The sequence below is a fragment of the Mesocricetus auratus genome, unplaced genomic scaffold (assembly GCF_017639785.1).
Source record: "Mesocricetus auratus isolate SY011 unplaced genomic scaffold, BCM_Maur_2.0 Super-Scaffold_100691, whole genome shotgun sequence".
NCBI classification, from domain to species: Eukaryota; Metazoa; Chordata; class Mammalia; order Rodentia; family Cricetidae; genus Mesocricetus; species Mesocricetus auratus.
In genome coordinates, this window is record NW_024429267.1 from 48,154,729 (window position 1) to 48,181,667 (window position 26,939).

The following is a 26,939-nucleotide window of genomic DNA, read 5'->3' on the forward strand; positions in this document are numbered from 1 at the left end:
ACACAGAGGCTCACAACCATCTGTATCTCCCGTTCCAGGGCATCTGATGCCTTCTTCTGACCTCCTCTGACACTAGACACGCATGTGGTGTATTTACATACATGCAGGAAAAGCATTTATGCACATAAAAAATAAAAGGAAGAAAGTGGCCAGACACCAGAGGACTGCACTCTGGGAAAGAAGAGAAACAAGTGAAGAAAGTCTTGGGTAACGCTGGCTTCCTATGAATGGGCAGTTTTCAGATGGCACAATGAAAACCCACATAGAAGAGAGTGATGTCATGAAGAATCAGAGATCGGAGCTGAAGATGGCTACAGGCCCGACGGTTTCAGGTTAGAATACTGTAGGCCTGAGAGTTGGAAGAATGTGGCTTGTCTGCATTTCAAGACATAGACTGGACCAATGAGATGGCTCAGCAGTCAGGGTGTATGCTACCAAGCCTGGCTTCATGAGTTTGATCCCTGGGACCCACATGGTGCACTAGAGATAAATACTGGCTCTACTGTCAGAGGTCCCATAGACTGCCCAGGCCTTCTAACTGGCACCCACATTCAGAGGGCTTGGTTCAGTCCAATGCTGGTTCCCCAGTTTTACAACCGGGGCCTGTGTGCTCTCACTTGGTCAGGTCAGCTGTTTCTGTGGGTTTCTCCAGCACAGCCTTGACCCCTTTGCTCATCCCTCCTCCCTCTCTACAACTGGATTCCAGGAGTATGGCTCAGTGCTCAGCTGTGGGTGTCTACTTCTGCTTCATCAGCTACTGGATGAAGGTTCTAGGATGGCAATTAAGGTAGTCAGCAATCTCATTATAGGGGAAGGACATTAAGGTATTGCTTAGATTCTTAGTTGGGATCATCCTTGTAGATCTCTGGATATTTCCCTAGTGCCAGATTTCTCTTTAAACCTATACTGGCTCCCTCTATTAAGGGATTTCTTTTCCTGCTCTCCTTCTCTATTCTTCCCCTGACTCAGTCACAGCCAACAAGACAAAACAGCAGCCCACAGAATGGGAAAATATCTGACAGAGGGCTGATTTCCAAGATATAGAAAGAACTCAAGAAGCTAGTCATCAAAGACACCGAATAATCCAATTAAAAAGTGGGGTACAGAACTAAATAGAGAATTCTCAATAGAGGAATATAAAATGGCTGAAAGACACTTAAGAACTTGTTCAACATCGTTAGCCATCAGGGAAATGCAAATCAAAACAGCTCTGAGACACCACCTTGCTCCTATCAGAATGGCTAAAATAAAAAACACCAATGACAGTCTGTGCTGAGAGGATGTGGAGAAAGGGGAACACTCCTCCATTGCTGGTGGGAGTACAAACTTGTGTGGCCACTTTGGAAATCAGTATGGCAGTGTCTCAGGAAAATGGGAATCAGTCTACCTCAAGATCCAGCAATTCCACTCTTAGGCATGTACCCCTTATCTGTTAGCATTTGAGGTTGTTTACGGTTTGTTTTTGAACCCGGATAGGCTTGTACTGATGTCTCATTGTGGGTTTAATTTGCCTTGTACTGATATGGCTAAAGGGTCTTGAAGATCTTGTTGGTGTTGACGTTTCAAGAAGGTAGCAGTGTCCAGCCTGATGCAATGGTTGGTAACATTGCTGCTAAGAAATTTTACTTTTGATAACGCTTCACTGGGGAAGGGAGATCTGGGGAAAGGCCTGGTCAAGCCTGAGAAGCTCCATGGTGCATCCTCTATCGTGGACGCCTCTGCCAGAAGAAGGGGCTTCTGAGCAGCTGCTCTCTGCAGCCAGGGAACCCCGCTAGTCACTCAGACTATCTGGGTCACGCCCTGCCCCGTGGGTCAAGGAGAGGGAGCCGAGAGCTGTGAAGGGGCCATGTACCAAAGTCAGACTTGAAAGCAGCCGCGTGATGGAACCGGTTTCTCCCAGAACTGTGCGCAGCCTCGGTAACCGCCATGAGGAGGCTCAGAGACAGAGGCCAAGGCCTTCCTGGTGGTATGGCTTTTCACGGCCTCTTGGCCTGCTTCTTGCTGCTTCAGACACTACTGGGCGCGGCCCGGATGATTCCAGGGACGCTGTCTCTTCCTCCTCTCCCCTTGGAGGATGGCCTCGATGACCCGAGTGCAAGCCCACATGAGAAGCCACTCACAGGGATGCCTGAGACCTCTCGGGCCCCGCAGCCTGAGGGGAGCATGATGTCCCTCGATTCGGTGGCGTTTACATCCGGTCACTCTTTTTCAACCATGACTCTGCCACAGGGACGGTTTCCAACATGGATTCCAACCACTTCAGGTGAAGTTTCTGAGTCACGGTCTGCCGCAGAGAGCTGGCCTGGGCCTGGGGGGATGGGACCCTGAGGTATAGGAGAGGATCTTGGGTCCTTGGGTGTGGGGTATGGGCTCTGAGTGGGCCCCAAGATCTGCGAGGACGCCGCCCTCCCCGCCTGCACTGGGATCTGAGGGGACAGAGCACTGTTCCTGGGTTCTAAGGACCTGGCTGAGGTAGAGCAGCAACAGCCCTTGGCTTGAGCCCCTGGCTTCACTAACCTGCTTCAGGTTGCGGCCACAGAACTGCAAGGATCGTTGGTGGACAGCCTGCAGCGGAGCGGAAGTGGCCCTGGCAGGTGAGCCTGCAAGTCCGCCACACCAGCAGCCACATCTGCGGTGGCTCCCTCATCAGCAAGTGGTGGGTGATGACTGCAGCCCACTGCGTATTCGGGTGAGTGAGTGCCCGGGGATCTGGGCTTGGGCCCCTGACTGGGTTCTATGACCTGTCCCTCTTGCTTTCTATTTGAGGGGGAAAAAAGGAGCCTGTGGTAGTGGCTCATGCCTGTAATCCCAACACTTAGGAGACTAAGGCAGGAGGATTTCTGGGGGTTAGAGCTTGGTCTACATAGTGAGTTCCAGGCCAGCCTGGGCCACAGAGTGAGAGAGAACCCACCTCAAAACTATAGGGGGTGGGTGAGAAATGGCCATCCTAGGCTTTGTTGTTTGTTTGTTTGCTTTTTAAAGTTCGGTTTCAGCTGACACCTGAACATTTGGATTTCTAACACAATTCCAAGTGACAGTGACAGTGATCAGAGAACCAACCGGTAGCTGGATGGGGCGGTCAGGGGTCCTGGAGGGAATATGGTTAGAACAGAGGGAGGTAGCCGGTGACTGCCTCGGGAGGATGGGACTGGATTGGGGAGCACCGTCACTGTGCGGAGGGGAAACGTGTAGACCCTTCAGGATCTCTTTGCAGCCATCTGGATTACCAAGTGTCGATGGGAATGGTTGACCTGTTGGCCGATAAGGCAGTGGAAATTCCAGTCCAAGACATCATTGTTCACCGGGATTTCTCTGTTATGAGAACAATCGTGCATGACATTGCGCTTGCCCTGCTGGCCTTCCCCGTGAATTACAGTGGCTACATCCAGCCGGTGTGCCTCCCTCACAAGACTCTCATGGTAGCAGCTGGGACCCGGTGCTGGGTGACCGGATGGGGCAGAGTAATTGAAGGAGGTGAGCCTAAAGTGAGACTTCAGCAACTATAGACAGACTACTTCATAGCCTGGGGTTGGTCTTCAAACTAAAGGGAGGGACAAGGAGCCAGAGTTTGTAGCACGTGGATAAGGGAGGGGAAGAGAGAAGGTGTTCCCAGGGAGCAACTATTGGTGGATTTCTATAGGTTTGTCTGGACTTGAGGACTTAGGTACCAAACGTGGTGGATACTCGCTAGGGTGGACTTTTGCTCATGGTGGCATGACCTGTCTGTAAGCTAGAAGTACCTCTCTTGGTAGGTAGAGAGCTTCTTGTATGCGAGGAGAGGCCAGGAAACTCAGTGAGTCTGTAGGGCAGTGATTCTCAAACTATGGGTTTCGATCCCTTTGGGGAACTGAATGACCCTTTCATAGGGGTCGCCTAAGACCATTTGAAAACAAAGATATTTACATTATGATTCATAACAGTAGCACAATTGCAGTTATGAAGTAGCAATGAAAATTATTTCATGGTTGGGGAGGGTCAGCACAACACGAGGAAGTGTATTAAAGGGTTGCAGCATCAGGAAGTTTGAGAACCACTGCTCTAGGGTCTCCTATTACTGGGAATAATGTAGATTGGTATTTTGAAGGTGTTAGCTTTCTGAGAGTTTATGATCGTGCCATAGCAAGATGCTTTCCTGATACATGAGACACAATCACTAGTATTAGCGATAACATGTCACATGCTTGTTGTCACCTCTCAGACTGACAAGATTTTGTCCTCTCTTGGGCTATTTTTTCTTCTACTTCCTTGGTTCGGACTTTCCATCGTCTTACATTCTCGGCAAGGTTGAGCCTCATTTCCGTCAGTGCCAGATGTGAATAACAGATGGTTTCTTTGAGGGTACCTGTGTGTGAACACAATATTGAGACCCAGAGGAGCTACAACTGACTCATGTCATTCCTACTTAACGGAGATCTGCTCTCTCCAAAATTATCTCCATGTAGGTAGATCATCAAGAGTACTTCGAGAAGTTGAGCTAAGCATTATTCGTCATGAGGAATGTAATCAGCTTTTCAAGGACAATGCAGGAAAAATATTTACAGTAGTCCAGGAAGGAGTGGTCTGTGGCTATAGTAAGGAAGGAGGAGACTCCTGCCAGGTCAGTTCATGGGTCGCTTGCTACCCTGCCCTGCGAGCCTCTCCTCAGAAGTTCCTAACGCCCAGACATTAGGGCCTGGGCTGTGCCCCTGATCCTCTATTTACTGTTATTGAAGCTGTTGGCCTGTCAGAACAAACCACCACAGCTCCTGGGCTAGCCTGACAGGATCCTCCAGGAGAAAACAGCTAATGCTGTCTTCAGTGACTGGGGGTGGGGTGAATCAGGGAGGCAATAACACAGACTCGGCGTTTTCACCCCTTCTGTGCGACATCCCATGCTTTTGGGGTAAGTGATGTACTCTTTTCAGAAAAGAAACATTATGTTGGTTTATGTTCAGTTAATCTATCTTTTAAAAGCTTTATTCATTTATTTTATGTATGAATGCCCTATCTGCATGTACACATTTATGCCAGAAGAAGGCATCAGATTCCATTAGAGGTGGTTGTGAGCCACTGTGTGGTTGCTGGGAATTGAACTCAGGACCTCTAGAAGAGCAGCCAGTGCTCTTGACCTCTGAGCCATCTCTCCAGCTCCTGGTTAACCTGTTTTACTAGATAGAACTGTTCATTTGTTTAAAAACAAATTTAATTCCAGACTCTCATAGAAATTTAGGACTAACAGGTGCATGTTTGGTTTGTATCAATCTCTCCAGTGGGTTGGGGTGGAACCTGTTGTGCCACAAATTCATTTCGTTCCTGTCATTTTTTCTCTTTCTCCAGGGAGATTCTGGGGGGCCCTTGGTGTGCGAATTCAATGGAACATGGGTTCAGGTGGGGATCGTGAGCTGGGGCATCGGCTGTGGCCGAGGAGGACTTCCTGGAGTTTATACGGAAGTGAGTTACTACAAAGACTGGATCGTTAAAGAACTGAGTCGAGCTTCAGGTTGGAACTCATCGGGCTTCCTCATCTTAAGCTCGTGCCTGGTGCTTTACCTGGGCATGCTGGTGGCCTTGTGATCCCCACAGCCCGCTGTCATCTTGTTTCTGAGCCCCCACGAGGCTTCTTCTGTGACCTTCTTTCCCTTTCTTCAAATTCTGCTCGGAACCCATTGCCTCAGTGGAACATGACAGGGAGTTTGGGGCTTGCAAAATGTCCTGAGCTGGTGCCCTGCTCCTCTGTCTGCCCCAATTGCCACTGTACAAGGGCTATGCTTTGCCTGGAGCGAAGAAGAGTGAGACGCTTCCAGACTGAGGACCATCTGACCACCGAGGTGGAGGGAGAAACCTTGTGGAGGTCTTGGAGAACATCTACAGAGGAGAGATATCATCAGTATTAAATAGCCACTAGACCTCACCAGTTTAATAGTTCTTACCTGAGATTCTGCTGTACATACCAGCAAGTCCCGTGATCACTCACAAAGAAAGAGACGGGGGAGGGGTGGGGGGCACAGCACATTTCCGCAGAGCTGTGAGCCTGGGACTTCTACATCTGGCTCAGTTGTGGTTGGCAGCAATTCCCCTGAGCCCCAGTGGGAATCCATCCGTGAGGACCAAACTTTTGCGGCACAAAGCTCCTGGGAGTGGTCCTGACTGGTACCCTCTCCCTCCGTACCCTAGCAGCCAGCCACATCCAGGGCCATCTGAAGTTGTGTTGATGCAGTTTTGGAGAGGACAGGTTTTAGATGTAAACTGAATAAATGTGTCTCATATGTTCTGGAGTTTTGTCTATGTGGATATATTTGGCTGCTTATAGCATACACTAAAGAGAAACGGGCCCCCATTTATCTGGGGAATTTTTTTGTAGATTTTGCTGATGACTGTATGGTTTTGAAGGTCCCGACCACCTTGTTGAAATGTTGCTTAGCATGGGGACATTACTCTTGCTTGAACTAATAGATCCCTAGGAAATGAAGCAAACCTTAATTTCTGAGGAGCAAGACCAGAGACAATTAGATCATGAGGGCCAGAAATTCATCCATAATATGATGGCGTTTGTTGGGAGGTGGGGAAAAATGGAACCTAGCTGGAGGAGATGTGTCATGGAGGGTGTGTCCTTGAGAACCTTACCTTCCCCTGACTCCCTCCTACGTTCCCAGTGTTTGCCGCACACTGCCACAATGTGAGCCGCTCCACCGTGCCTCTCCCGCCATCTTAGGCCGAACCCTCAAAGACTGGAGCCCCACATGAATAATTACTCACCTTGAATCGTTCCTCTCAGGTATAGCAGTGATGAATCGGACTGCCATGGTTCTTAAGGGCAAGACGTGATGGGCCTTATGAAGAAAAAGGAGTGTACTGGAACAGTTTCCCTCAGATACCTAGAATGCTGTTGCCTGTGAATGCTGCGACCATTCACCAGAGTGCACACACACAGGCTGCTGAATATGACGGCTGGCTGATGAGACTATTTTCAGCAGAAGCTTATTGGGACCCAAGCCTGTCTTTCTCCTAGGAGCAATGCATGGATAAGTGCTCACTGTGACAGATGATTCCTGCGAGTGACAATATGCAGCTGTAAAGGTGAGTTGGGCAATTCTTGCTGCTCCAGTGGGGGTGCAGGTCTGTGCTCTTCTGTGTGGCAGCCCTACCGGGACCACCATACCCCTGACGGTCTTGCCCCATGGGGAATAGTTGCCCGAGGGTATGGAACAGGGTGTCTCTGCTTCCTGGTAAAGGGTTCTCATCTTCCAGCAACTGGCCTTAGGGCAGTGGTCCAGGCAAATAGAAGCAGAAGCTGCCAGACTCTCAACAGTTTCAGAAGTTGGAAACTTTGCTTCTATCACATTCTGTTTATCTAAAATAAGTCACAGTCAGTCAGAAGGTGTATCTCAGTTGGTAGAGTGTTTGCCTAGATGGTGTGAAGCTGTGGGTTTGATCCCTGATGCCTTCTAAAACTGGTCTCAGTGGTGTACACTTGTAATCTGTGTTTGGAAAGTGAAGACAGGAAAACTAGAAATTCAAGGTCAGCCTTGGCAAGCTGGAGGTCGACCAGGATTCCATGACACCCTATCTTTAAAAAAACCAAAACAATCTTACTGCCAAATCAGACTTAATGTAAAATGAATTTGATTTCTGTTTATTTCTGTGTTGTTTGGTTTGTATATGGGGGTGGGGTGGGTACGGAACCTCACTATGTAGCCCTGCCTGGTCTGGAGCTCACAGAGATCTGCCTGTCCCTGCTTCCTGAGTGGTGGGATTAATTTAACTTCTTGGTGGGTAGAGACACAATATGATATACCCAGGTTCTCTAATCTACATCAAGGATAATAAAAAATTCTCTAACACCTCTAAAGTGAAGTAAGTCCTAATATTATTCCTTCTCCACAATTCTTTTTTAAAATATTTTTATTTTTAAATTTAAATTTAAATTAGAAACAAGGTTGTTTCACATGTCACTTCCAGGTCCCTCTCCGTTTCCCTTCCCTCCTCCCACGCCCTCCCACCAACCCCCCCCCCAATATCCCCTCATTTCCCCAGGGAAGGTGAGGCCCTCCATGAGGGTGTCCATAGCCTGTCATTTCATTCAGGGTAGGGCCTAGACCCTCCCTCAAGAGTCCAGGGTGAGAGTGCATCTCTCATTGTTGGATGGGAGCCCAAAGTCCATTTGTATACCTGGGATAAATACTGATCTACTACCCAAGGCTCAATAGATTCCCTAGGCCTCCTCATTGACACCCACATTCAGGGGGTCATGATCAGTCCCATGCTGGATTCCCAGCCATAAGTCTGGGATTCAAGAGCTAATCCTTGTCAGGTCAGCTGTTTCTGGGAGTTAAACCAGCCCAGTCTTAAGCCCTTTGCTCATCAGTCCTCCCTCTCTGTCACTGGATTTCTTGAGTTCAGCTCAGTGCTTAGCCGTGGAGTCTCCACAATTCTTGTTCTCTCTTCCTCCTCTCTGAAGTCATGGAGATCAAACCTTACACATACAAGATAAAGTCTCTACCACTGAGCTACATCCTTGGTCCCAGCCTCCAAAATCTTTACCAGCCTTCCCAGCTGTGACTGAAAGAATGCATGGAATTATGAGACTGCACTTCCAACCCAAATGAATTACTCTCTAGGTCAACTGCCTGCATTGTCACAAAAGGTGGCCATCTGGTGTTATGTCTCTCGGTGCAGCATTAATTCTCTTGTCGACAGAGCTCGGAGCCTAAGTCCAGCAGTGGATGTGTAGGAAGCTGAGGGTGCGGAGGGGCAAAGCTCACAGAGCCCAGACTACAGGAGACCTCAGGTCAGGGCCAGCTCTTCCACAGTGGACATGCAATGGACTGGGCTCAGTGTAGCCGTGGCTCTAAAGGTGCATCAGGTACAAAACAGTCCTTCTAGACCGGGGCGGGGGTAGCACCCCGGGAAGCACGCTGGAGAACTAGAACCATGAGAAAAGGCACAGGAGTAATGACATAACCGTTATAACTGACCCGTCATTGAGGGCAGTGTGGAACTGTGTTCCCGGAGGCACACGGAGGCTTCCTGACTCAGTGGTATGCCTTGATTGCAACACAAGCAGTGTCATTGTGCATTGGCCACCAAAGCTGTATGTTTGCATTTGCATGCCAATTTTATCACATGAATTAAAAAGATAATGGTAGAGCTCATTGGAGAAACTGCTGTTGTGTAAGACTTTGTGGGGGTGGGGCAGTGTTGGCGCACGCCTTTAATCCCAGCACTCGGGAGGCAGAGGCAGGCGGATCTCTGTGAGTTCTAGACCAGCCTGGTCTACAAGAACCATTTCCAGGACAGGCTCCAAAGCTACACAGAGAAACCCTGTCACGAAAAAACAGAAAAAAAAAAAAACAAATAAAACCAAAACACCAAAAAAGACTTAGTGGGGTGGGGCCAAGTAGATTTTTACTATCATTTATTTAATGCATATTGGTCTGCATGCTGATAGTTTCTTCCTTTGGTATTATTGATATCCTAGAATCTTCATATGTGGTAATTAGATGTATTCTAGCCCCTTTGTTAGTTTCTATGTGGAACAGATAACAAACTATGTTCACTTACTATGTTCAGTAAGTTGTGATGTGTGTGTGTGTGCATGTGCAACCAATACTGCTTCTATTTTATGAGTCTTTTGCTTGTGTGATGCCTGGGCATCCTGTGTGTGCCTTGTTGCCTGTGAAGGTCAGAAGAGGGTGTCAGATCCCCTGGAATCACAACTACGGATGGTTGTGAGCCACCGTGTGAGTGCTGGGGGCAGAACCTGAGTCCTCAGCCAGAGCAGCAAGTGCTTTTAACCACTGAGCCATCTCTCCAGCACTATTTTTGTATTTTAATGCAAGGTTTTGCTGTGTGGTCTGTGTAAGTGTTAAAGTTCTGAGGGGAAAGGTATCTCCAAAGCAAGAGTTGCAGCTCGAAGGGAAAGGCATCCAGCAGTAGGGAGTCAAGGAATACCACAAAGTCACACTATGAGCCGGGCGTTGGTGGCGCACGCCTTTAATCCCAGCACTCGGGAGGCAGAGGCAGGCGGATCTCTGTAAGTTCGAGACCAGCCTGGACTACCAAGCGAGTTCCAGGACAGCCTCCAAAGCCACAGAGAAACCCTGTCTTGAAAAAAAAAAAAAAAAAAGTCACACTATGGATGATAGTCAATGCAATAGGGATACAATATATTTATTTACCAGAGAGAGATACTGAATACTGTATGCTATTGTGTTTTTCAGTTTTTTGATTGCTAAAGAAGGAAAAGCTGCTAAAGTATACTTGATTATAAATGCTGCTGAATTAATCCAACTTATATATTTCAAAAATGCTTTGACTTCTAACTTTAAATATAAGGACTGGTTACTTGGGATAAGAGTTTTTGTTTATGTTTCTACAGAAAATGGAAAGCTGAGGATTCCTTCCAGGCTTCTATGGTTTGATGAACCAAGACCCCCAGAAGCAGTGGGCCATGTGCTCCAGAAATTGAGACAGCTAAGATGATACAGCCTTACAGACCCCGAAAATAAGGACTTATACAGGTTTCTGAGTTTTGTCATGATACCCATGGTATGAACAGCGCCCCCATCCAGCAGGAAGCAGTTTGGAATGAGCGATGTTCAAATCCCCATATTGCTTATGAATCTTTGTTTTCATTTGAATGGGGTTGCTTATAATTGGTTAATGATCACAACCAATCTCTTTTTAAAGGAAAAAGGGGATTATGGTATGGAAATGAGTACTTTGTATTTTTATGGTTTTTCATTTATTGATACAAATTCAAGGTCAATTTTGTGATGTGTATATTTCTCCTCTTGATTAAGTATTATGCTTATACTGATTTTTTTTTGGTTTTTCAAGACAGGGTTTCTCTGTATTGTGTTTTGGAGGCTGTTCTGGAACTCGCTCTGTAGACCAGGCTGGCCTTGAACTCAGAGATCCACCTGCCTCTGCCTCCCGAGTGCTGGAATTAAAGGCGTGCACCACCAATGCCCAGCTTTATACTGATCTTTTAAAACATAATGCATAATTGAATACAGACTATAGGTAGTTACTTATAATAGTCAGAACTTACAGTTAGGTTAGTTAGGTTTTCTAGATATACAGAGATATATTTGAGATAGATAGATAGTCTTCAAACCTTTCAAAGACCTTCAGAAAATGGCATTTAAATGGTTTAGGGGTTTTCTTGACAATGAGAAATGTCTGCTCCTGGCAGCACCAATTATGTCTGAGAGGAAGATGGGCATTGAAGAAACTTGTTATGGAGTTTGCTTTCAACGTGGCAAGATTAGCCATTTGGGCAAAAAACTGTTCTTTCCTGGACTGCTTGACTGTTGCTGTATAAACTGGATATGCAGGACCCACAGGAAAGTGACTGCTGAACTCAAATAGTCCTTCAGGGTTCCTGATTCATGGAAGAGTCTACGAGACTTTCTGCAGGACACAGAAAAATGAACGACAGACTGCTAATGCAGATGGACAGTTTGAAATTTCCTGCTTTGCTGAGAAGTGTTCCAGACACACTGTGGCCTATGGGCTGAAGATGGATGCCCCAACATTACAGAGGAACTTCGGGTGACTGTCCAGGCAGTAAGATGTCTCTTGTCAATTCTAGTGTTTATATATTATCCTTCTGTGGTCTTTGATAGAGTTGAAGGCAGATAGTTATAATTATAGTTTTCCTTAGTTATGATAAAAGATAAGCTACATATAGAACTTTGGACTCACAAGGATGGGATGGATGATATTTTCTTTAAATCTTGCTAAATATTGATGGGCAAAATATTGTAACTGTGTTCTTGCTTGATAGCTGTTCTGTTATATATAATTTGTCTATGTTAAAGTTAAGACCTTTCTTTTTATTTAGACAGAAAAGAGGAGATGATGGGAAATGCCATTCTGTAAATCTGTCTCTTATTTGTTGTTGAATAAAGCACTAGCCATGTAGGTGCTACAAATTGAACTCAGGACTTCTGGAAAGAGCAGTAAGTGATCTTATCTCTCCAGGCCCTCTCCCCTGGTTCCTATGTACACTATCATATCATCTACAGATACGTTTTAAAAAAGATTTTAAAACTTTTTTTTTTTTTGGTTTTACGAGACAGGGTTTCTCTGTATTGTTTTGGAGGCTGTCGGTCCAGCCCGGCCTCGAACTCATAGAGATCCGCCTGCCTCTGCCTCCTGAGTGCTGGGATTAAAGGCGTGTGCCACCACCGCCCGGCTAACTTTTTTATTTTTAATATGTGTAATTTGCTTGCATGTACGTGCACCACATGTCTGCAAGTGCTCACAGAGGCCAGTAGTAGTACCGAATCCCCTGGAACTGGAGTCAGACAATATCGTGAGCCACCATGTGGGTGATGATCACCAAACCCAGGTTCTCTGCAAATGTAACAGTTGCTTCTAACCACTGAGCCATCTCTCCAACCCTTATCCCATAAACTTGAGAAGGAACCTTTAATAAGGTAATACTTGGCTGCAATAAAGATATTTTATTCTTTGACAATTTCACACATACAGTGAATCTTTTTTTTGTTTGTTTGTTTGTTTTGGTTTTTGGTTTTTTGAGACAGGGTTTCTCAGTATTGTTTTGGAGCCTGTCCTGGAACTTGCTATGTAGACCAGGCTGGTCATACAGTGAATCTTGATTCTATTCACCAATTCCCCCACCTCACGTCCTAAAATGTGCCCTTACCACTCTCATGCCCTCCCTCCCTCCCTCCCTCCCCTCTCCCTTGTTTATTAGTCAGGATCCCTCCCTCCCTCCCTCTCTCTTGTTTATTAGTCAGGATTGCTGCTTGCAGAAATAAGCATCGATTTTGTCTTGTTGATCCTGGAAGGCAACCACAGTTGCAGTGAGTTCATGAGTGCACAATGGCCATGTCATGTCCTTATTGTTTGCATTCATTTTTTTTCATGGGTGTAAAGACCCATGTACCCTTCCTGCTCTCATTTTTGGGCTGTTTTCCATGTTTTCAGTACAAGTTTAGCAGACAACAAGCTGTACATGGGCCCCTCCTTCACTGACCTGTCCATGGAGCTGACCTTCCTCTTGGGCATCTTGGTGGCTTGTACATATGCTGATGTCGCAGGCTACAACTTGGAACTCTTCATGAAGCTGCCTATCATGGCGGACACCTTTAATCGAAGCGCTCTAGAGGCAGAGGCAGGTGGATCTCTGTGAGTTCCAGGACAGCCAGGACTATTGAGAGAAACCATGTTTTGGAAAACAAAACAAAATAACAAAACCAAACAACCGGAAAACAAACAAACAAACAAACAAAAACTTAGTCTCTCCTTCATCAGGGTTTATCGCTGCTGTTGCTGTTGTCTGGTTAGTGATTCCTACATCAGACTCCCCACCCATGTCACACGTAGGCTGCCAGTAGAGTCAATGTCATCCTCAGGAAGGACCTGTCTCCTTAACCCTCCAGGACAGGAACTGGTTCCACCTCCCCAGCCAGACTAGGCTGCCCTTTGACCTCTCAGACAGGCCTGTAGAGAGAGCCCTGGCACCAAGAAGCAGTAATCTCCGGGGCAGCTGCCATTAGATTCTAAGACTCCTCTTCCTGTGGCCACCATGGCAGGAGACCCTGAGCTTGAAGTCCTGTGGGGGTTGGAAACACAGGAGCTATAGTAGGATCTGGAATTGTTGGGAATCTCAGGTGATTCCTCAGTTCCAGTGTCTACGGGCTTTCAGCATCTCTCTGGAATCCTCCTTGAGGCTCTTAGTCCTACGTGAGGAAGAACGGAGACCTTAGGAACAATGCTCACTTAGCCATGCTGCGCCTGCACAGCTGACTGACCCCCACCTTCAATGCCACCACTATGGGCACCCCCATCTCAGTCAAGCACAGTGCAGCCACACCCTCCTCAAACTCCAGTTGGGATCCACTGCCCCAGGGATCACCCCAGTGGAGCACAACAGTCCGCTTAGGTTGGAAAATGTCCTGACCAGGTGCTGTGGTGAGCTGCCTCAATTACAACTATGCTAGGGCAGAGCTCCACCTGGCGTAGAGGAACATGGGCCAGTCCCAAACAGCGGGAGTTATTAGGCACTAGTAAAGGGGCGTGGAGGTCGGGTGGACCTCCCTCTAAAAGAGGTGAGCAGGGCCCCACTGGCTGCTCTGAAAAGCCACCTTTGCATTGTTCCCGGGTCCTGCTCTGCTCGCTGCAGCCACCTTCGCTGCCTGCCTGCCCGCCCGCCCCCTCCCCCTTTACCCTCTCCTCCTCCTCCTCATCCTCCTCATCCTCCTCCTCCCACTCGGACTCCCGAAGCTCTCTCGCCAGAGTCCTCGAACTCCGTTTCTCTCCTCCCTCGCTGCAGCACATCACCTGCATGCCCCACCATGTCAGACGCAGCCGTGGACACCATCTCTGAAATCACCACCAAGGACTTGAAGGAGAAGGAAGTTGTGGAGGAGGCAGAGAATGGAAGAGACGCACCTGCCAACGGGAATGCTCAAAATGAGGGAAATGGGGAGCAGGAGGCTGACAATGAGGTAGATGAAGAGGAGGAAGGAGGAGGAGAAGGAAGAAGGCAATGGTGAGGAAGAGGATGGAGATGAAGATGAGGAAGCTGAGGCTCCTACGGGCAAGCGGGTAGCTGAAGATGGTGAGGATGATGACGTTGACACCGAGAAGCAGAATGAGGATGACTAGACAACAGAAAGGAAAAGCTAAACTTAAGGCCACCGTTTCCCATTCACCCTCCACTTCCCGACTCAGAATTTAAACGTGGTCACCTTCGAGTAGAGGAGCAGGCCCCGCCCACCCGTAGCGGGCAGTGCCACCCATAGGTGACATGCGCTCTCCACCACCCACCAAAACCACAACATGAATTTGCAACAGTGGAGGAAAAAAGAACCAAAATTTCTAAGGCTCTGCTCGTTTTCTTAAAAATACTTTAAAAGTTTGTATTTTTTATTTGCATTTTATATTTTTGTGCATAGTGTTAGGGAGTCAGCCATTTTTAATGATAACGGGTGACCAAACCAGCCTTCAGAGCGCCCTCTGTCCTATTTCTGACCGTGTGGTGTGATAGCGTTCATTATAATCTCAAAGGAGAAAAAAAAACAAAAATCTTATTCCGAGCATTCCAGTAACTTTTGTGTATGTACCTAGCTGTACTATAAGTAGTTGATTTGTAAGAGATGGTTAAAAAGGCCAAAGATAAAAGGTTTCCTTTTTTTCTTCCTTTTTCTTTTGTCTATGCAGTTGCTGTTTTATTTTATTTTATTTTGGTTTTTTGGCCTGTTTGATGTATGTGTGAAGCAATGTCCAACAATAAACTGGAATTTTTTTTTTTTTTGGTTTTTCGAGACAGGGTTTCTCTGTATTGTTTTGGAGGCTGTCCTGGAACTCACTCTGTAGACCAGGCTAGCCTTGAACTCACAGAGATCCGCCTGCCTCTGCCTCCCGAGTGCTGGGATTAAAGGCGTGCGCCACCAACGCCCGGCAATAAACTGGAATTTTATTTTGCTGAGTTGTTCTAAAAAAATAAAAAGAGGTGATGCAGGGAAAGGAGGAGGCGAGGGAAGAAAATGACAATGAGTTCTACAAAAAGCAAAACAAAACATACAAATAGTGCCTGCAGTTTCTTGGTAAAAAGGCCAAGATATATAGATTCAGATGACCTTTCCTAGTGGCCAGATTTTGTGACCTTGAAACACCATTTCCCTTAGGCTTGCCCAGAGAGAAGGCTTGAAAAAGTCTACAGGTGAGAGTAGGAAATGCCTAAAAGCAACCTGATATTTCCCACTATTCCACACAGCAGTGTGATCACCACTAAAGACCACTAGAGTCAGGACTCAGTGGTTAAGTTGCTCTCGAAAAAAGACCTGGGTTCTGTTCCCAGCAACTACATGGTGGCTCAAAACCATCCTTAAAAATCCAATTCCAAGGGATCTGATGACTTCTTTTGACCTCCATGGGCCCAGGCAGCCAAAACACTCACACACATAAAGGAAAATAAAAATAAAGAAGAATCAGTGGGACCCTAACTGAACGAGTCACAGACTGGTCAGAACGGGCACTCTGTGTGGAGCGGCAGTATGCTGGATGTCACACCTGCTTCCACTTCTGAGAAACTGACCCATTGTTGGCCTCTCAGAAAAAGCACCGGGAGCTGCCAGGAACTCACTCCCTAAGATAACATCTGTCAGGCTCAGCCCAGAGAAAATCATTGGTATGCAGAGAGAGCGGGCAAGGCCCAGCCCTTTAATTTGGTAAGGCTTGGAAGGGCCACCATAGCTGCTTGTAGCTCAGCCCCTCTGAGTTTCCAGTCTTGCCGTGCTTGCTCTCTTACGGGGTGTCTCTCAGTGACAGCTCACTGCTCCCCAGCCCACTGCACTCATCGCTGTCAAGACTGCTTCCAGGAACCATGCTTGGAGAAAATGGAATAACGCAAGGTTCAGGAAGAGTTTGAGGGACCCACCGCATCCCAGACTGAATGGCCTCATACTGTGCAATGTGCCCCTCCATGCTCAACGTCTGGTTGTGGCTATTCACGGAGCAGTGGAAATATTGAGACATCTGGTACGCATGCTCCCCGAAAAAGCTGAATAGCAGGATGATTTCCCTGCTTCCTTGGGCTCTCATTTAAACAAGTGTTTACCGCCACATTTCTCTTACATAGTTGTGGTTTTTACTGGTATTTTTCTTTCAGTTTCAAAGAACCTCAACAATAATCTGAGATGCTGCCTAGCATTCCTAGGTGCAAGAAAGCTACGTGGTGGAGAAGTTTTCTTGGGACAGCTTTCCTTAAGCACGGGTTTAAGTGCTGTGGGCTGGGATGCGATGAGCTGTTTAGGACACACTCAGACATGCTGACTGAGAACACTGTGAGCAGAGGTTCACAGGCGCATAAGCCCAGGTTTCCCATAAGAGCAATGGCTCAGTATTTGCTAACTCGTGCCTATGATGTCTTCATAAAGCATAGCACAGTGTCCTGGATGTTTGGTCTGGATGCTTCTGTTCCCTTGAGAAGGCTCATCCTCCAGAAGGACCAGGGCCCTCGGGACAACATCTGAATGGGTGAAGGCAGACACTTGAAGGGCTCTGAACGTCTAAGCTCAGAAGTCGCACAGTTTTGCTTCTGTTGGTAGAAAACGATCACAAAGTCATCTTAGCTTCAACAAGGGTGGGGGAATGAGGCAAGGTCTTACGTTTTAGCACTGGGAAGCCTTGAACTCACTATATAGCCCAGCCGGCCTTTTTACTGCCTCTCACTTTTTTTTTTTTTTTTTTTTTGGTTTTACGAGACAGGGTTTCTCTGTTTTGTTTTGGAGGCTGTTGGTCCAGCCCGGCCTCCAACTCACAGAGATCCACCTGCCTCTGCCTCCCGAGTGCTGGGATTAATGCCGTGCGCCACCACCGCTCGGCTTCTGCCTCTCACTTTTAATGGCTGGCATTGAACATAGCACGAGCTACCACACCTGGATGAATTCCATTTCGTGGTTTGTAAAGATGCAAAATGTTGTGACTGAGTTTTCTAATCCACCACAGTAGGAACGACAGTTGCAATTCTTTAAAGCCTGTAAAATGTGTTAATATCCAAGCTCTTGATAAAACTTCCCCCAACTGACGAGCAAAAGAAAAATGCTACAATTATGAGATCACTGTTTTTCAACACCCCCAAGGGATTAGTGTTTCTAGGCAAAATCATCAAACCATTTGTAAAGTCACAAAAGAAAAGTGTGTGGTGGGGCTGGAGAGAAGGCTCAGCAGTTAAGGGCACTTACTGCTCTTCCAGAGGATCCCAGTTCAGTTCCCAGTGCTCACATGACATCCATAACTCCAGTTCCAGGGGACCTGGTGCCTCACCTGGCTTCTAGGCGCACATGCAATACACTTACATACAGGCAGGCAAGACACTCGTGCACATAAAATAAAAATTAAAAAAGAAAACCATGTAGACATTGTGTGCCTCCTAATAGAATATAGCACTCGTTATCTGGTTGACAGAGAGTCAGGTCCCACTGTGGACATGCAGGAAACAGAGAAGAATAAGGATGAGTTCGAGTGTTATCTGGCCCCACTGTGGCCTTGCAGGAATAAAGAATAAGGATGAGTGCAAATCAAGGCGTCTAGACTGCAGAAGACTCTACAGGCCAAACAATCCAGGGTCTTCTACACAGAAGGGTGAGGGGCAGAAGGAGGAAGTTCAGTCTTAAGCATCTCTTAGAGATACATGAGTGCGAAACAGCCCTTCCAGACTCAGGCACAGCATGCGGGGAAGCATGTTTGGGGGTGAAGACTACAGAAATCACAACTGACTAATCACATGAAAGTAAGATTAATGAACACAGCCTCTGCTTGTGACATGGAAGGCACATGGAGGGGCTCCTATGTCCTGACCTGGATTGTAGACACATGCAGAGACGTTTTACATTGATTACCAGAGTTGTGTATTTCTGTGGCTTTGTATATGGTCTTATTTTACCACCAGAGGTTAAAAAGGAAATTATCAAGCTGTTAGGAAGTTAGGTTGTCTGGGACTGGGGAGTCTTCTTATTTAATGTTTTTTAAACATTATTTTTTTATTTTTGTGTTTGAGAATTTTGTCTTCATGTGTGTATGCCCGTGTGTGCGTGCGTGCGTGCGTGCGTGCGTGCGTGTACTCACCTTGAGCGTTCCTGGTGCCCACAGAGGCTGGATCCTCTGGAACTGGAGTTATGAGTGGCTGTGAGTCACCATGGGGCTCTGGGAACCAAATCTGGGTCTTCTGCAAGAGCAGCAAGGGCTCTGGCCCCCTTCTTGTTTAATATTGGTAAGGGGTAGAATGCCTGCCAAGCCTCTTCCAGTGCTGCCCAGCTAGCATTTTGGTGAATGAGTCAGGATCAGACGTCTCAGGGAGATGCTCTGGACTTGCACACACACAGCCGCACACACGCACACAGCCGCACACAAGCACACAGCCATCCTATCCACACAAAGGCACCTGCACGAGCCACTGCTGGGAGGCGGGGGTGCCAGGAGAGAGATTGCCTGAGCCCAAGGCCTGGATGGGCAGCTTCCTCGGGGGTGACAGGGGCGGCTTCCTGGCCCTCCTGGCCTGGCTTCAGCTTCTTCAGCCTCTGTTCAGTGAGGCCTTGGCTGGGGACAGGGGCCCCGGGTGGTAGCAGTGGCGGAGGTGTGGCTGCGTGGGGCTTGGTGTGGGTGGGCGTGGCCATGGAGATGGTGTTGGCGTTGGTGGCGGTACTGGTGCTGTTGGGCAGTCAGGCCAGCAAGCAAACAGCTGCGCAGGCGCAGGCACGGCTCAGCCCGCGCTTTTCCTGTTGGCCTGGTCCTTAGGTGGTACTTACAGACCCGGGGAGGATTCCAGAGTGATGCCCACAGGTCCAGAGACCTCAGCACAGCGGAACCACATAAAACCCCTGAGTATTTCAGATCCTTCGGCAGTTCCAGTGTCTCCAGACCCTACTGGGACTCCAGGATCAGGGAGTCCTTCACCGACCACAGCCCACGGTGCCTTGAAATCTAGTAGCAGCTCTCCAGGAAGACCGTTTTCTCCAGGTACTGCTACTGGTGCCAGGGCTCTACAGGCCTGTCGGGGAGGTCAAAGGGCAATCCAGTGCAACTGGGGAGGCGGGGCCAGCTCCTGCCCCTGGAGGACTGGAGAGATAGTCCCTTCCAGAGGACTGTGTATGGAATGGATGGCGGTGTGGCGTAATGGCTTCACTTTTAATCTCTCTTCAGAACCATGTGGCCATAGAATTATGGAGTTCAGTCACGGACGCTCGTCCGCAGTGAGGAAGTGGCCTTGGCAGGTGAGCCTGCAGAGCAGAAACCAGCATATATGTGGAGGCTCCCTCATCCACCGTCAGTGGGTGCTGACTGCGGCCCACTGTATATATGAGTAAGTGGTTGGGGACCTGGTTTGGGGCCCTTGATGCAGCTGTGTCCTGTCCCCATATCAAGATTTTTTTTTAGCTGGGTAGTGGTGGCACACACCATTAATCCCAGCACTCGGGAAGCATAGGCAGGTGAATCTCTATGAGTTTGAGGCCAGCCTGGTTTACAGCACAGCAAAGACACACACACACACACACACACACACACACACACACACACACACACACACACACACCTCCTCCTCATCTGTAAAAAGAATGACAGTCCAGGATTCTTGTCTAGTCTCAAGTGACACCTGAACATCTTCACTTTTAGCAAGTCTCCATCCATACAACACTAGGCTGAGAAGCAAGTACCATGTGTGGAGGCGGTGTGTAAGCCCCTGAGGACCTCTACAAGGGTCATGTGCTTTCCTTGCAGCCAGGAGGAATATGCGGTGATGCTGGGAGACAATACGTTGAATCCTGAGTCTGGAAATGGGACTCTGATCCCAGTAAAGGACATCATTTACCCTTCCAGTTTTGACCTTCAAACCATGCGGAGCGACATTGCTCTTGCTCTGCTGGCCTCCCCTGTGAACTACTCCTCATTTATCCAGCCCGTGTGCCTCCCTAGGAAGCCCTTCCAAGTGAAGAATGGGACATTGTGCTGGGTGACCGGCTGGAGCCACCAGAGTGAAAATGGTGAGTCAGGCCGGTGGCATGCAAACGTGGGACAGTCTAGAGCTCTGGGGTTGGTCTGCAAGGGCAGGGGCGAGCTTCTAGCTGGCTGGCCAGGAGAGAGAACATGTGGACAGCCGACTGCACTGCAACTGTGTCAGGCTTCTCATTTTTTGTGTCAGGACCTGGGTGCTTGGGTGACAGGCGTGATGATTTCTGTCAAAGTTAGATTTGGGCCGGGGTAATGTGACACTGACCAGTTTGAGCTGTTCTTCCCCCAATGTGTTGAGCTTCCTCCTTCCTGGGCTGAGCAGAGCACAGGACCTTTGACCCTAGGACCACAAGGACTCTGGTGGATGCTTGGTTGTCATTTTCTAGCTGGCAAAATTTTTCTTGTCTGTTTCCTATGGGACAGGTGTCCAGTGCATGGCCTGTTTCTTAAGTAAACATTTTAAATCTTCCTTTCATGACTTATTTTATGTATATTAGTATTTTGACTGCATATATGTCTATGTGAGGGTGCCATATCCCCCTGGAACTGGAGCTACAGATAGTTATGAACTTCCAAATGGGTGCTGGGAATTGAACCAGGGTCCTCTAGAAGAGCAACCAGTGCTCTTAACCCCTAAGCCATCTCCGCAGCCCCCATGGCCTGTCTGCCTTAAGGGATCAACTGTATATTCACAGACTCAGTGGCACCAGAAGGATGCTGATAGCTCTTGCCATCTTCGGATCCTACATTGTTTTTCTGCAGATACAGTGTTCGCTCCAGTTCTCCTTCAGGAAGCCCAGGAAAGCATTCTTCTCCGGAAGCACTGTAATCAGCTGCTCCAGACACAGCTGAAAACAAGAGAAGCCCTAGTGATGAAAGGGATGATCTGCGGCCTCCATGACTCGGGACAGAGCTCTTGCTGGGTTAGTTAGTTATGTTTCGGTTGTCACCTCAAAGGCTTGAGTTATCTGCCATCACCACCTCCTTTTTTAGACGGGGTTTCACTGTGTGGCCCTGGAACTCACTATGTAGATCAGGCTGGCCTCAGACTGAGAGATCCTCTTGCCCCTGCCTTCTGACCCTGGGATAGAAATGTGAGTCACTGTGCCACACTGCTACATCTGGTACAAACCCCTTAGTTAAAGTTTATGGAGTGAGTCCTCATGTTTCCCGTGAGTTGGCCTGGCCTGGTCCTTCTAAAAGGGACCCTGCTAAAGCATTGAATCTGAGGGTGACAATGCAAACAATGTTTTGCCCAGTGTTTTATGTGGCACTCAACCATGCTGATATGAGCATTTGCCTTTGTTATCTTAGTTAACCCATATCACAGCCTTGCTACACAGATGTTATAAATCTCTGGAAGGCAAAATCAAAGGAGATAAATTGAAGATCTGTGAGTACCTCAGGACCCCAGGGTCATTTCTCCCCTCTGCATAAGGCTGCACTCTCGAGAAGGGGTCTGGTGTATTAGTGGATGCACATTTGAATTTCTTGGATAGGGGAGGATATCATTGTAAAGATGGAGCACAGACATGTATAAGGGTCCAGAGGTCTTATGCTGAAAGTTTTGTATACATTTGGAGCAGCAGGATAGCAAGTGTGGTCATACGTGTGGTTAGAGTTGGAGTGGGACCTGGTGGCACATCCTTTAATCCCAGCATCCAGGAGGCAGAGGCAGGTGGATCTCTGAGTTTGGGGCCAGTGTGGTCTACAAATCAAGTTTCAGGATGGCCAGGGCTACACAGGAAGAGCCTACCTTAAAAACAACAGCAAACAACAAAACAAAAAACAAGTGGTTAGAGTTGGAATATATGCACCCTGGAGTGCTATGTCAAATTTCTAGACTGGCCCAGCCAGGACTAGGAGGTGAAGCTGGATGAACATGGTGAAAGTCACCTTCTAGATAAGTGACTCCCTTGGGTGGGTGGTGCCTGGGCTTGAGGTGGTGAGGGAGGTGTGTTTGAGGTGGCTGGTTGTAGAGCTTTGGATTTAGGGTGGGGCAAGGCCATGCAGAATTGTACTGGAAGTGGAAATTTGATGTGTGGTGGGCTCTTCAAGGCAGTGCAGCTGACCAATGGAGGTTACTCAGTGAGGTTAGGGCAGGGTTTCTAAGGCTGTGATAAGGATCCCGGTACCTCCGTGCAATGATGCTGATCAAAGTATTTAATGCTTTTGAAGACTCAAGACTGACCAGTCTACCTGACGCTGGAGTGGGCTCTGCAGGCTGCAGGCTACATACTCTAGAAGCCAGGGCTACCACGATTGCAGGGTTATAAGTTACGACAGGCTTAGACGTTCGCCAGAAAGGGTTTGTTATCTGTAGATTAGGGACTGCCAAGGCAAATTCCCATATCTCACTGCTCACCTGGGCCGAACTGACTCTGCGTCTGTGTCTATGTGCCTGATGATCAGAGAAGGTGGATCATTGCCCAGAGGATGTTGAAGTTTCACATGAGCTTTTCATCAGTTAAAATCTCATTCGTTAAAAGAATCTAGGGCTGGGTGTGGTGGCTCACACCTTTAATCCTAGCATTCAAGAGGCAGAGGTAGGTGGCAGGCAGTTTGAGGCCAGCCTGGTCTACAGAGTGAGTTCCAGGACAGCCAGGACTGTTACACAGAGAAACCCTGTCTCAAAACAAAACAAAACAAAACAAAACAAAAGAGTCCAGGCTTGGAAGAGCCTCTGGGTGCCTGAGGACCTCCTCCCTGCGCCTTGCAATGCAGTCAGCCCGCTCCCTTGTCCATCCCTACAATTGTTTCTTTCTCCTCTTCTCCAGGGAGACTCTGGGAGCCCCCTTGTCTGTGAATCTGACAACACATGGATCCAGGTGGGGATTGTGAGCTGGGGCATCAGCTGTGGTGGCAACACCGTTCCCTCAGTTTACACAGACATCGCTGAATACAACGAATGGGTCAAAGACATTTTAAGTCAGGCTTCCTGTATGGATTCCGGGGGAGTCTTGGTCCTATACCTGTCTCTGATGCTGCAGCTGGTCATCTTGGTAATGCTGTGACCTCCTTAGCCTAACTGTCTTCCTGCTGGTTTTAAGTCTCCCACTAGACCTCTTCTCCAATCTCTCTGACCTTTCTTCAGATTCCAGGCAGCATCCATTGCCCTGGGGAGAGCCATAGAGAACTGTGGCAGGGTGACTGGGAACTGCAAAGTGTCCTGACTGGTGTTCTGGTCACTTGTCTCAGACATACCCATACCTGGTTGTTCTCTATCTGGTGGGAAGGAGAGTGAACTGACCCTAACCAGGGGGCCAGCTTGACAGCTAGGTGGAGTACAATGACTCATAACATTTGGAGGACATCTGCCGAGAAGAGAGACCATCATTGGTGGGACTAGCACTAGGCTGGCTCCCTTTGCATTACACAGCTCGGTGACTGCTGGAAGGGGGGGAGGGAGGAAAAGGGGAACGATGCCAGCTCCTTGCAGCGGTATGAAGCTGGGATTTGAGTATCTTAGGCTGACAGAAATTCCCCTGTACTACATTGGTGGGGGGGGGGGTCTGTCGGTGAGTGCTCAACCTCTTCCTCATGAGAGGACAGTCCTACCTGGCACCCCCTTCCTCATTTTCCCGGTGGTCACATCCAGGGTCACCGAGTTGTACTGAGGCAGTTTTGGAGTGGGGAGATTTCAAATCCGAGCTGAATAAATGTTTGGAGAATGTCCTGTGTGTCCTGACCTCTGCTCACCTGGGATAGTTGGCTGCCCGGACAACTGGGCTCCATTTGTCGAGGGAAGTTCCTTGCAGTTTGTATTAAAGCAAAGAAGAGATGAGGCTGGGCTAGCTCAGACCTGAGTCTAGACAGGTAGCTTTGGCAGGCAGCCCCCTCCCTGTGTGCCCGGTGCAGTTATCAGTGATCAGCATCTGGGTGGGAGCTTTAGCTGAGCTGGGAGCAGGGACTCAGGGGAGGCAGAGACTGGGAGCGAGAACGAAGTTGGGGCCTGGGAAACAGCCTTTCTCTCTCTCCCTTCCTCCCTTCCTTCCTTCCTTCCTCCCTCCCTTCCTCCCTTCCTTCCTCCCTCCCTTCCTCCCTCCCTTCCTCCCTTCCTTCCTTCCTTCCTCCCTCCCTCCCTTCTTCCTTCCTCCCTTCCTTCCTCCCTTCCTTCCTTCCTCCCTCCCCTTCCTCCTTCCTCCCTTCCTTCGTCCCTTCCCCTCCCTCCCTCCCTCCCTCCCCCACCTCTCTCTCTCCTCTCTCTCTCTCTCTCTCTCTCTCTCTCTCTCTCTCTCTCTCCTCTCTCCCCTCTTGCTGTTCATCTGACTTTAATTCCAAAGGTCAAGGCCAGGAGGGTTTTAGGAGAGAGTCAGTATGTTCCATACAGCTTCCTCCTACAGGGTGTGGCTGCTCACCAGCCTCCTCCAATCCCCCCGCCCCCACCCTCTGTCTTTCAGCCTCTGTTCTCCATGGCCTCAGTGGGCATTCAGTTCCAACCACTGCCAAAGGACGATGGAACCTGACAGTTTATATCAAGCCCCTCACTACTTTTTTTGTTGTTTTTCTTTTAGAGACAGGGTATCACTATGTAGTCTGTCAGATCCACCTCTTAATGGACACATACATCATCAGTTACTTTAAGAAACCACTGTACCCTGAATACACGAGGTGGCGTTCGTCTGTATCCTCACCTCTTGGAAGGTGGAGGCAAGGACAATCCGTTGCTCCTTTGCTACAAATTGAGTCTGAGGCTAGCTTGGGATACCTGAGGTGCTGTGTCAAAACAACAGCAAAACTCCAAATCACCTCCACCCTCCAGAAACCACTGGCTCTTCATAGACTAACAATGCGAGCTTAACTCTGTCTTCTACGGCAAGCTATTCTGTGTCAACAGATAGCTTTTCTTCCCCCATCAGACAGCTCCACTCTTAGTCTCCTGGTTCATCCCTCACCTGTGTGAGCATGCTCCAAGGGCTTGTTAAAAATCGGGCATTACGGCCAGGAGTCATCAGACATGCCTGCAATCCTAGCACTTGGGAGGCAGAGGCAGGAGGATTACCACAAGTCCAAAGTCAGCCAAGGTTACACAGAGAGGAACCCTGTCTAAAAAGAAATACGATCCACTTTATTGATCTCACCAAAGAAGTTTTCGATCCTGGAGGTCTGAACCAGAGCTTGATGATGGCTTCTAGAACATTCCCCGGTGCGGCTGCTGTGGGGACATAACTTTGGGAGCCAAATGCTGGCAGAAGGGCAACCTTCTCTTGCCTACCTTGACAGGTAAGTGGCACAGATTACTCATTCAGACTCATGTTAATGCCAAGCCGGGGGCTGGAGAAATGGTTTAGTAGTGAAGAGCTTCCTTTCATAGGAACCAAGTTTGATTCACAGAACCCACATGGTGGCTTCTCACCATCTGAGACTCCAGCCCTAGGGGAATCTGGCTTCTGTGGGCATCAGGCACATACTGTGGTATACAGACATATATGACAACAAAACACACATGTAAAAAATAAAATTATACTAAAAAATTTTTGTTCAATACAGGGTTTCTCTGTGTAACAGTCCTGGCTTCCTGGAACTCTTTAAACAGGCTGGCCTCAAACTCAGAGATCTGCCTGCCTTTGCCTCTCCAGTGCTGGGATTACAGGTTAGCACTACCACTGCCCTTATAAAATAAAATAAAATAAAATAAAATAAAATAAAATAAAATGTTGGCCTGGTGGTGATGGTGACTCACACCTTTAGTACTTCAAAGGCAGAGGCAGTCAGATCTCTGTGAGTTCAAGGCCAGCCTGGTCTACAGAGTGAGTTCCAGGACAGCCAGGGCTGTTACACAAAGAAACCCTGTCTCAAAAACACACAGAAATCCTGCTTAGATGCCAGGCTAGAGTTCTGTTGGGTACCTGGAACTAAACAAAGAAAACAGGAATTTTGGTGGTCATCTCGAAATCTCCGCTAGGCTCTGAAGACCCAGAGAGCTCATCCCTCCATGAAAAAACCGGTTTACGTCCAAGGTCAGGCACAAACAGGCACAAACAGGCCCTGCTTTTCAGCGGCGACAATACTTCACCTTGCTGGTCTAGAGGACAGCTGCTTTCTTTACTCAGCATCCGGTCCCCAGCCCTGCCTCCTCCTTGGTTTAGTCTTAGATCCAATTCAGCCATTGCTTTCTCAAAACCACTTTCCCTACCGATATTGTCGTTTTCTGTTCTTGGGCTTTCCCCGTCCATGTCGAAACTGACCATGAAACTCCTTGTGTAGTAGGTCCAGAGAACGAGAGTATAGCCTGAGGCTATAAAGATGCGGTTCGGGTTCCAGCCCAGGGGTTTCACAGATTAGGGTCTGGATGCACCACCACACTCTCAAAGCACTGGGGGAGCTTTCGTAGATCTGTAACCTGAGACCCAGTCCCAGCCAAGGGATCTGAAGTCATCTTAAGGACCAGATTGGGTCCAAGTGTGAGAACCCTGAAGAGGCGTGGTCAGGCTCTTGGTGCCATCACATCACGTGTCTAAGACGTCATCACG

At 48.3% G+C, this 26,939-nt stretch overlaps 2 protein-coding genes and 1 pseudogene across 2 annotated transcripts; all 3 read left to right on the top strand.

Moving 5' to 3' along the window:
* Window positions 1-1,869: 1,869 nt before the first annotated feature.
* LOC110341827 (serine protease 44-like) lies at window positions 1,870-6,254 on the top strand. Its single transcript, XM_040740342.1, has 5 exons — window positions 1,870-2,263; window positions 2,527-2,689; window positions 3,215-3,474; window positions 4,443-4,597; window positions 5,317-6,254. Exons 1-5 carry the CDS (start codon window positions 1,927-1,929, stop codon window positions 5,551-5,553), a joined length of 1,152 nt encoding a protein of 383 aa, XP_040596276.1. The 5' UTR covers window positions 1,870-1,926; the 3' UTR covers window positions 5,554-6,254.
* Window positions 6,255-14,309: 8,055 nt separating this feature from the next.
* Window positions 14,310-14,689, top strand: LOC121137667 (annotated as a pseudogene).
* A 4,239-nt stretch (window positions 14,690-18,928) lies between these two features.
* LOC101831499 (putative inactive serine protease 43) lies at window positions 18,929-24,139 on the top strand. The gene is made up of 6 exons (XM_021229939.2): window positions 18,929-19,044; window positions 19,255-19,476; window positions 19,660-19,819; window positions 20,236-20,498; window positions 21,229-21,389; window positions 23,244-24,139. The coding sequence occupies exons 1-6, from the start codon at window positions 18,966-18,968 to the stop codon at window positions 23,478-23,480; spliced, it is 1,122 nt and encodes a 373-aa protein (XP_021085598.1). The 5' UTR covers window positions 18,929-18,965; the 3' UTR covers window positions 23,481-24,139.
* Window positions 24,140-26,939: the final 2,800 nt, after the last annotated feature.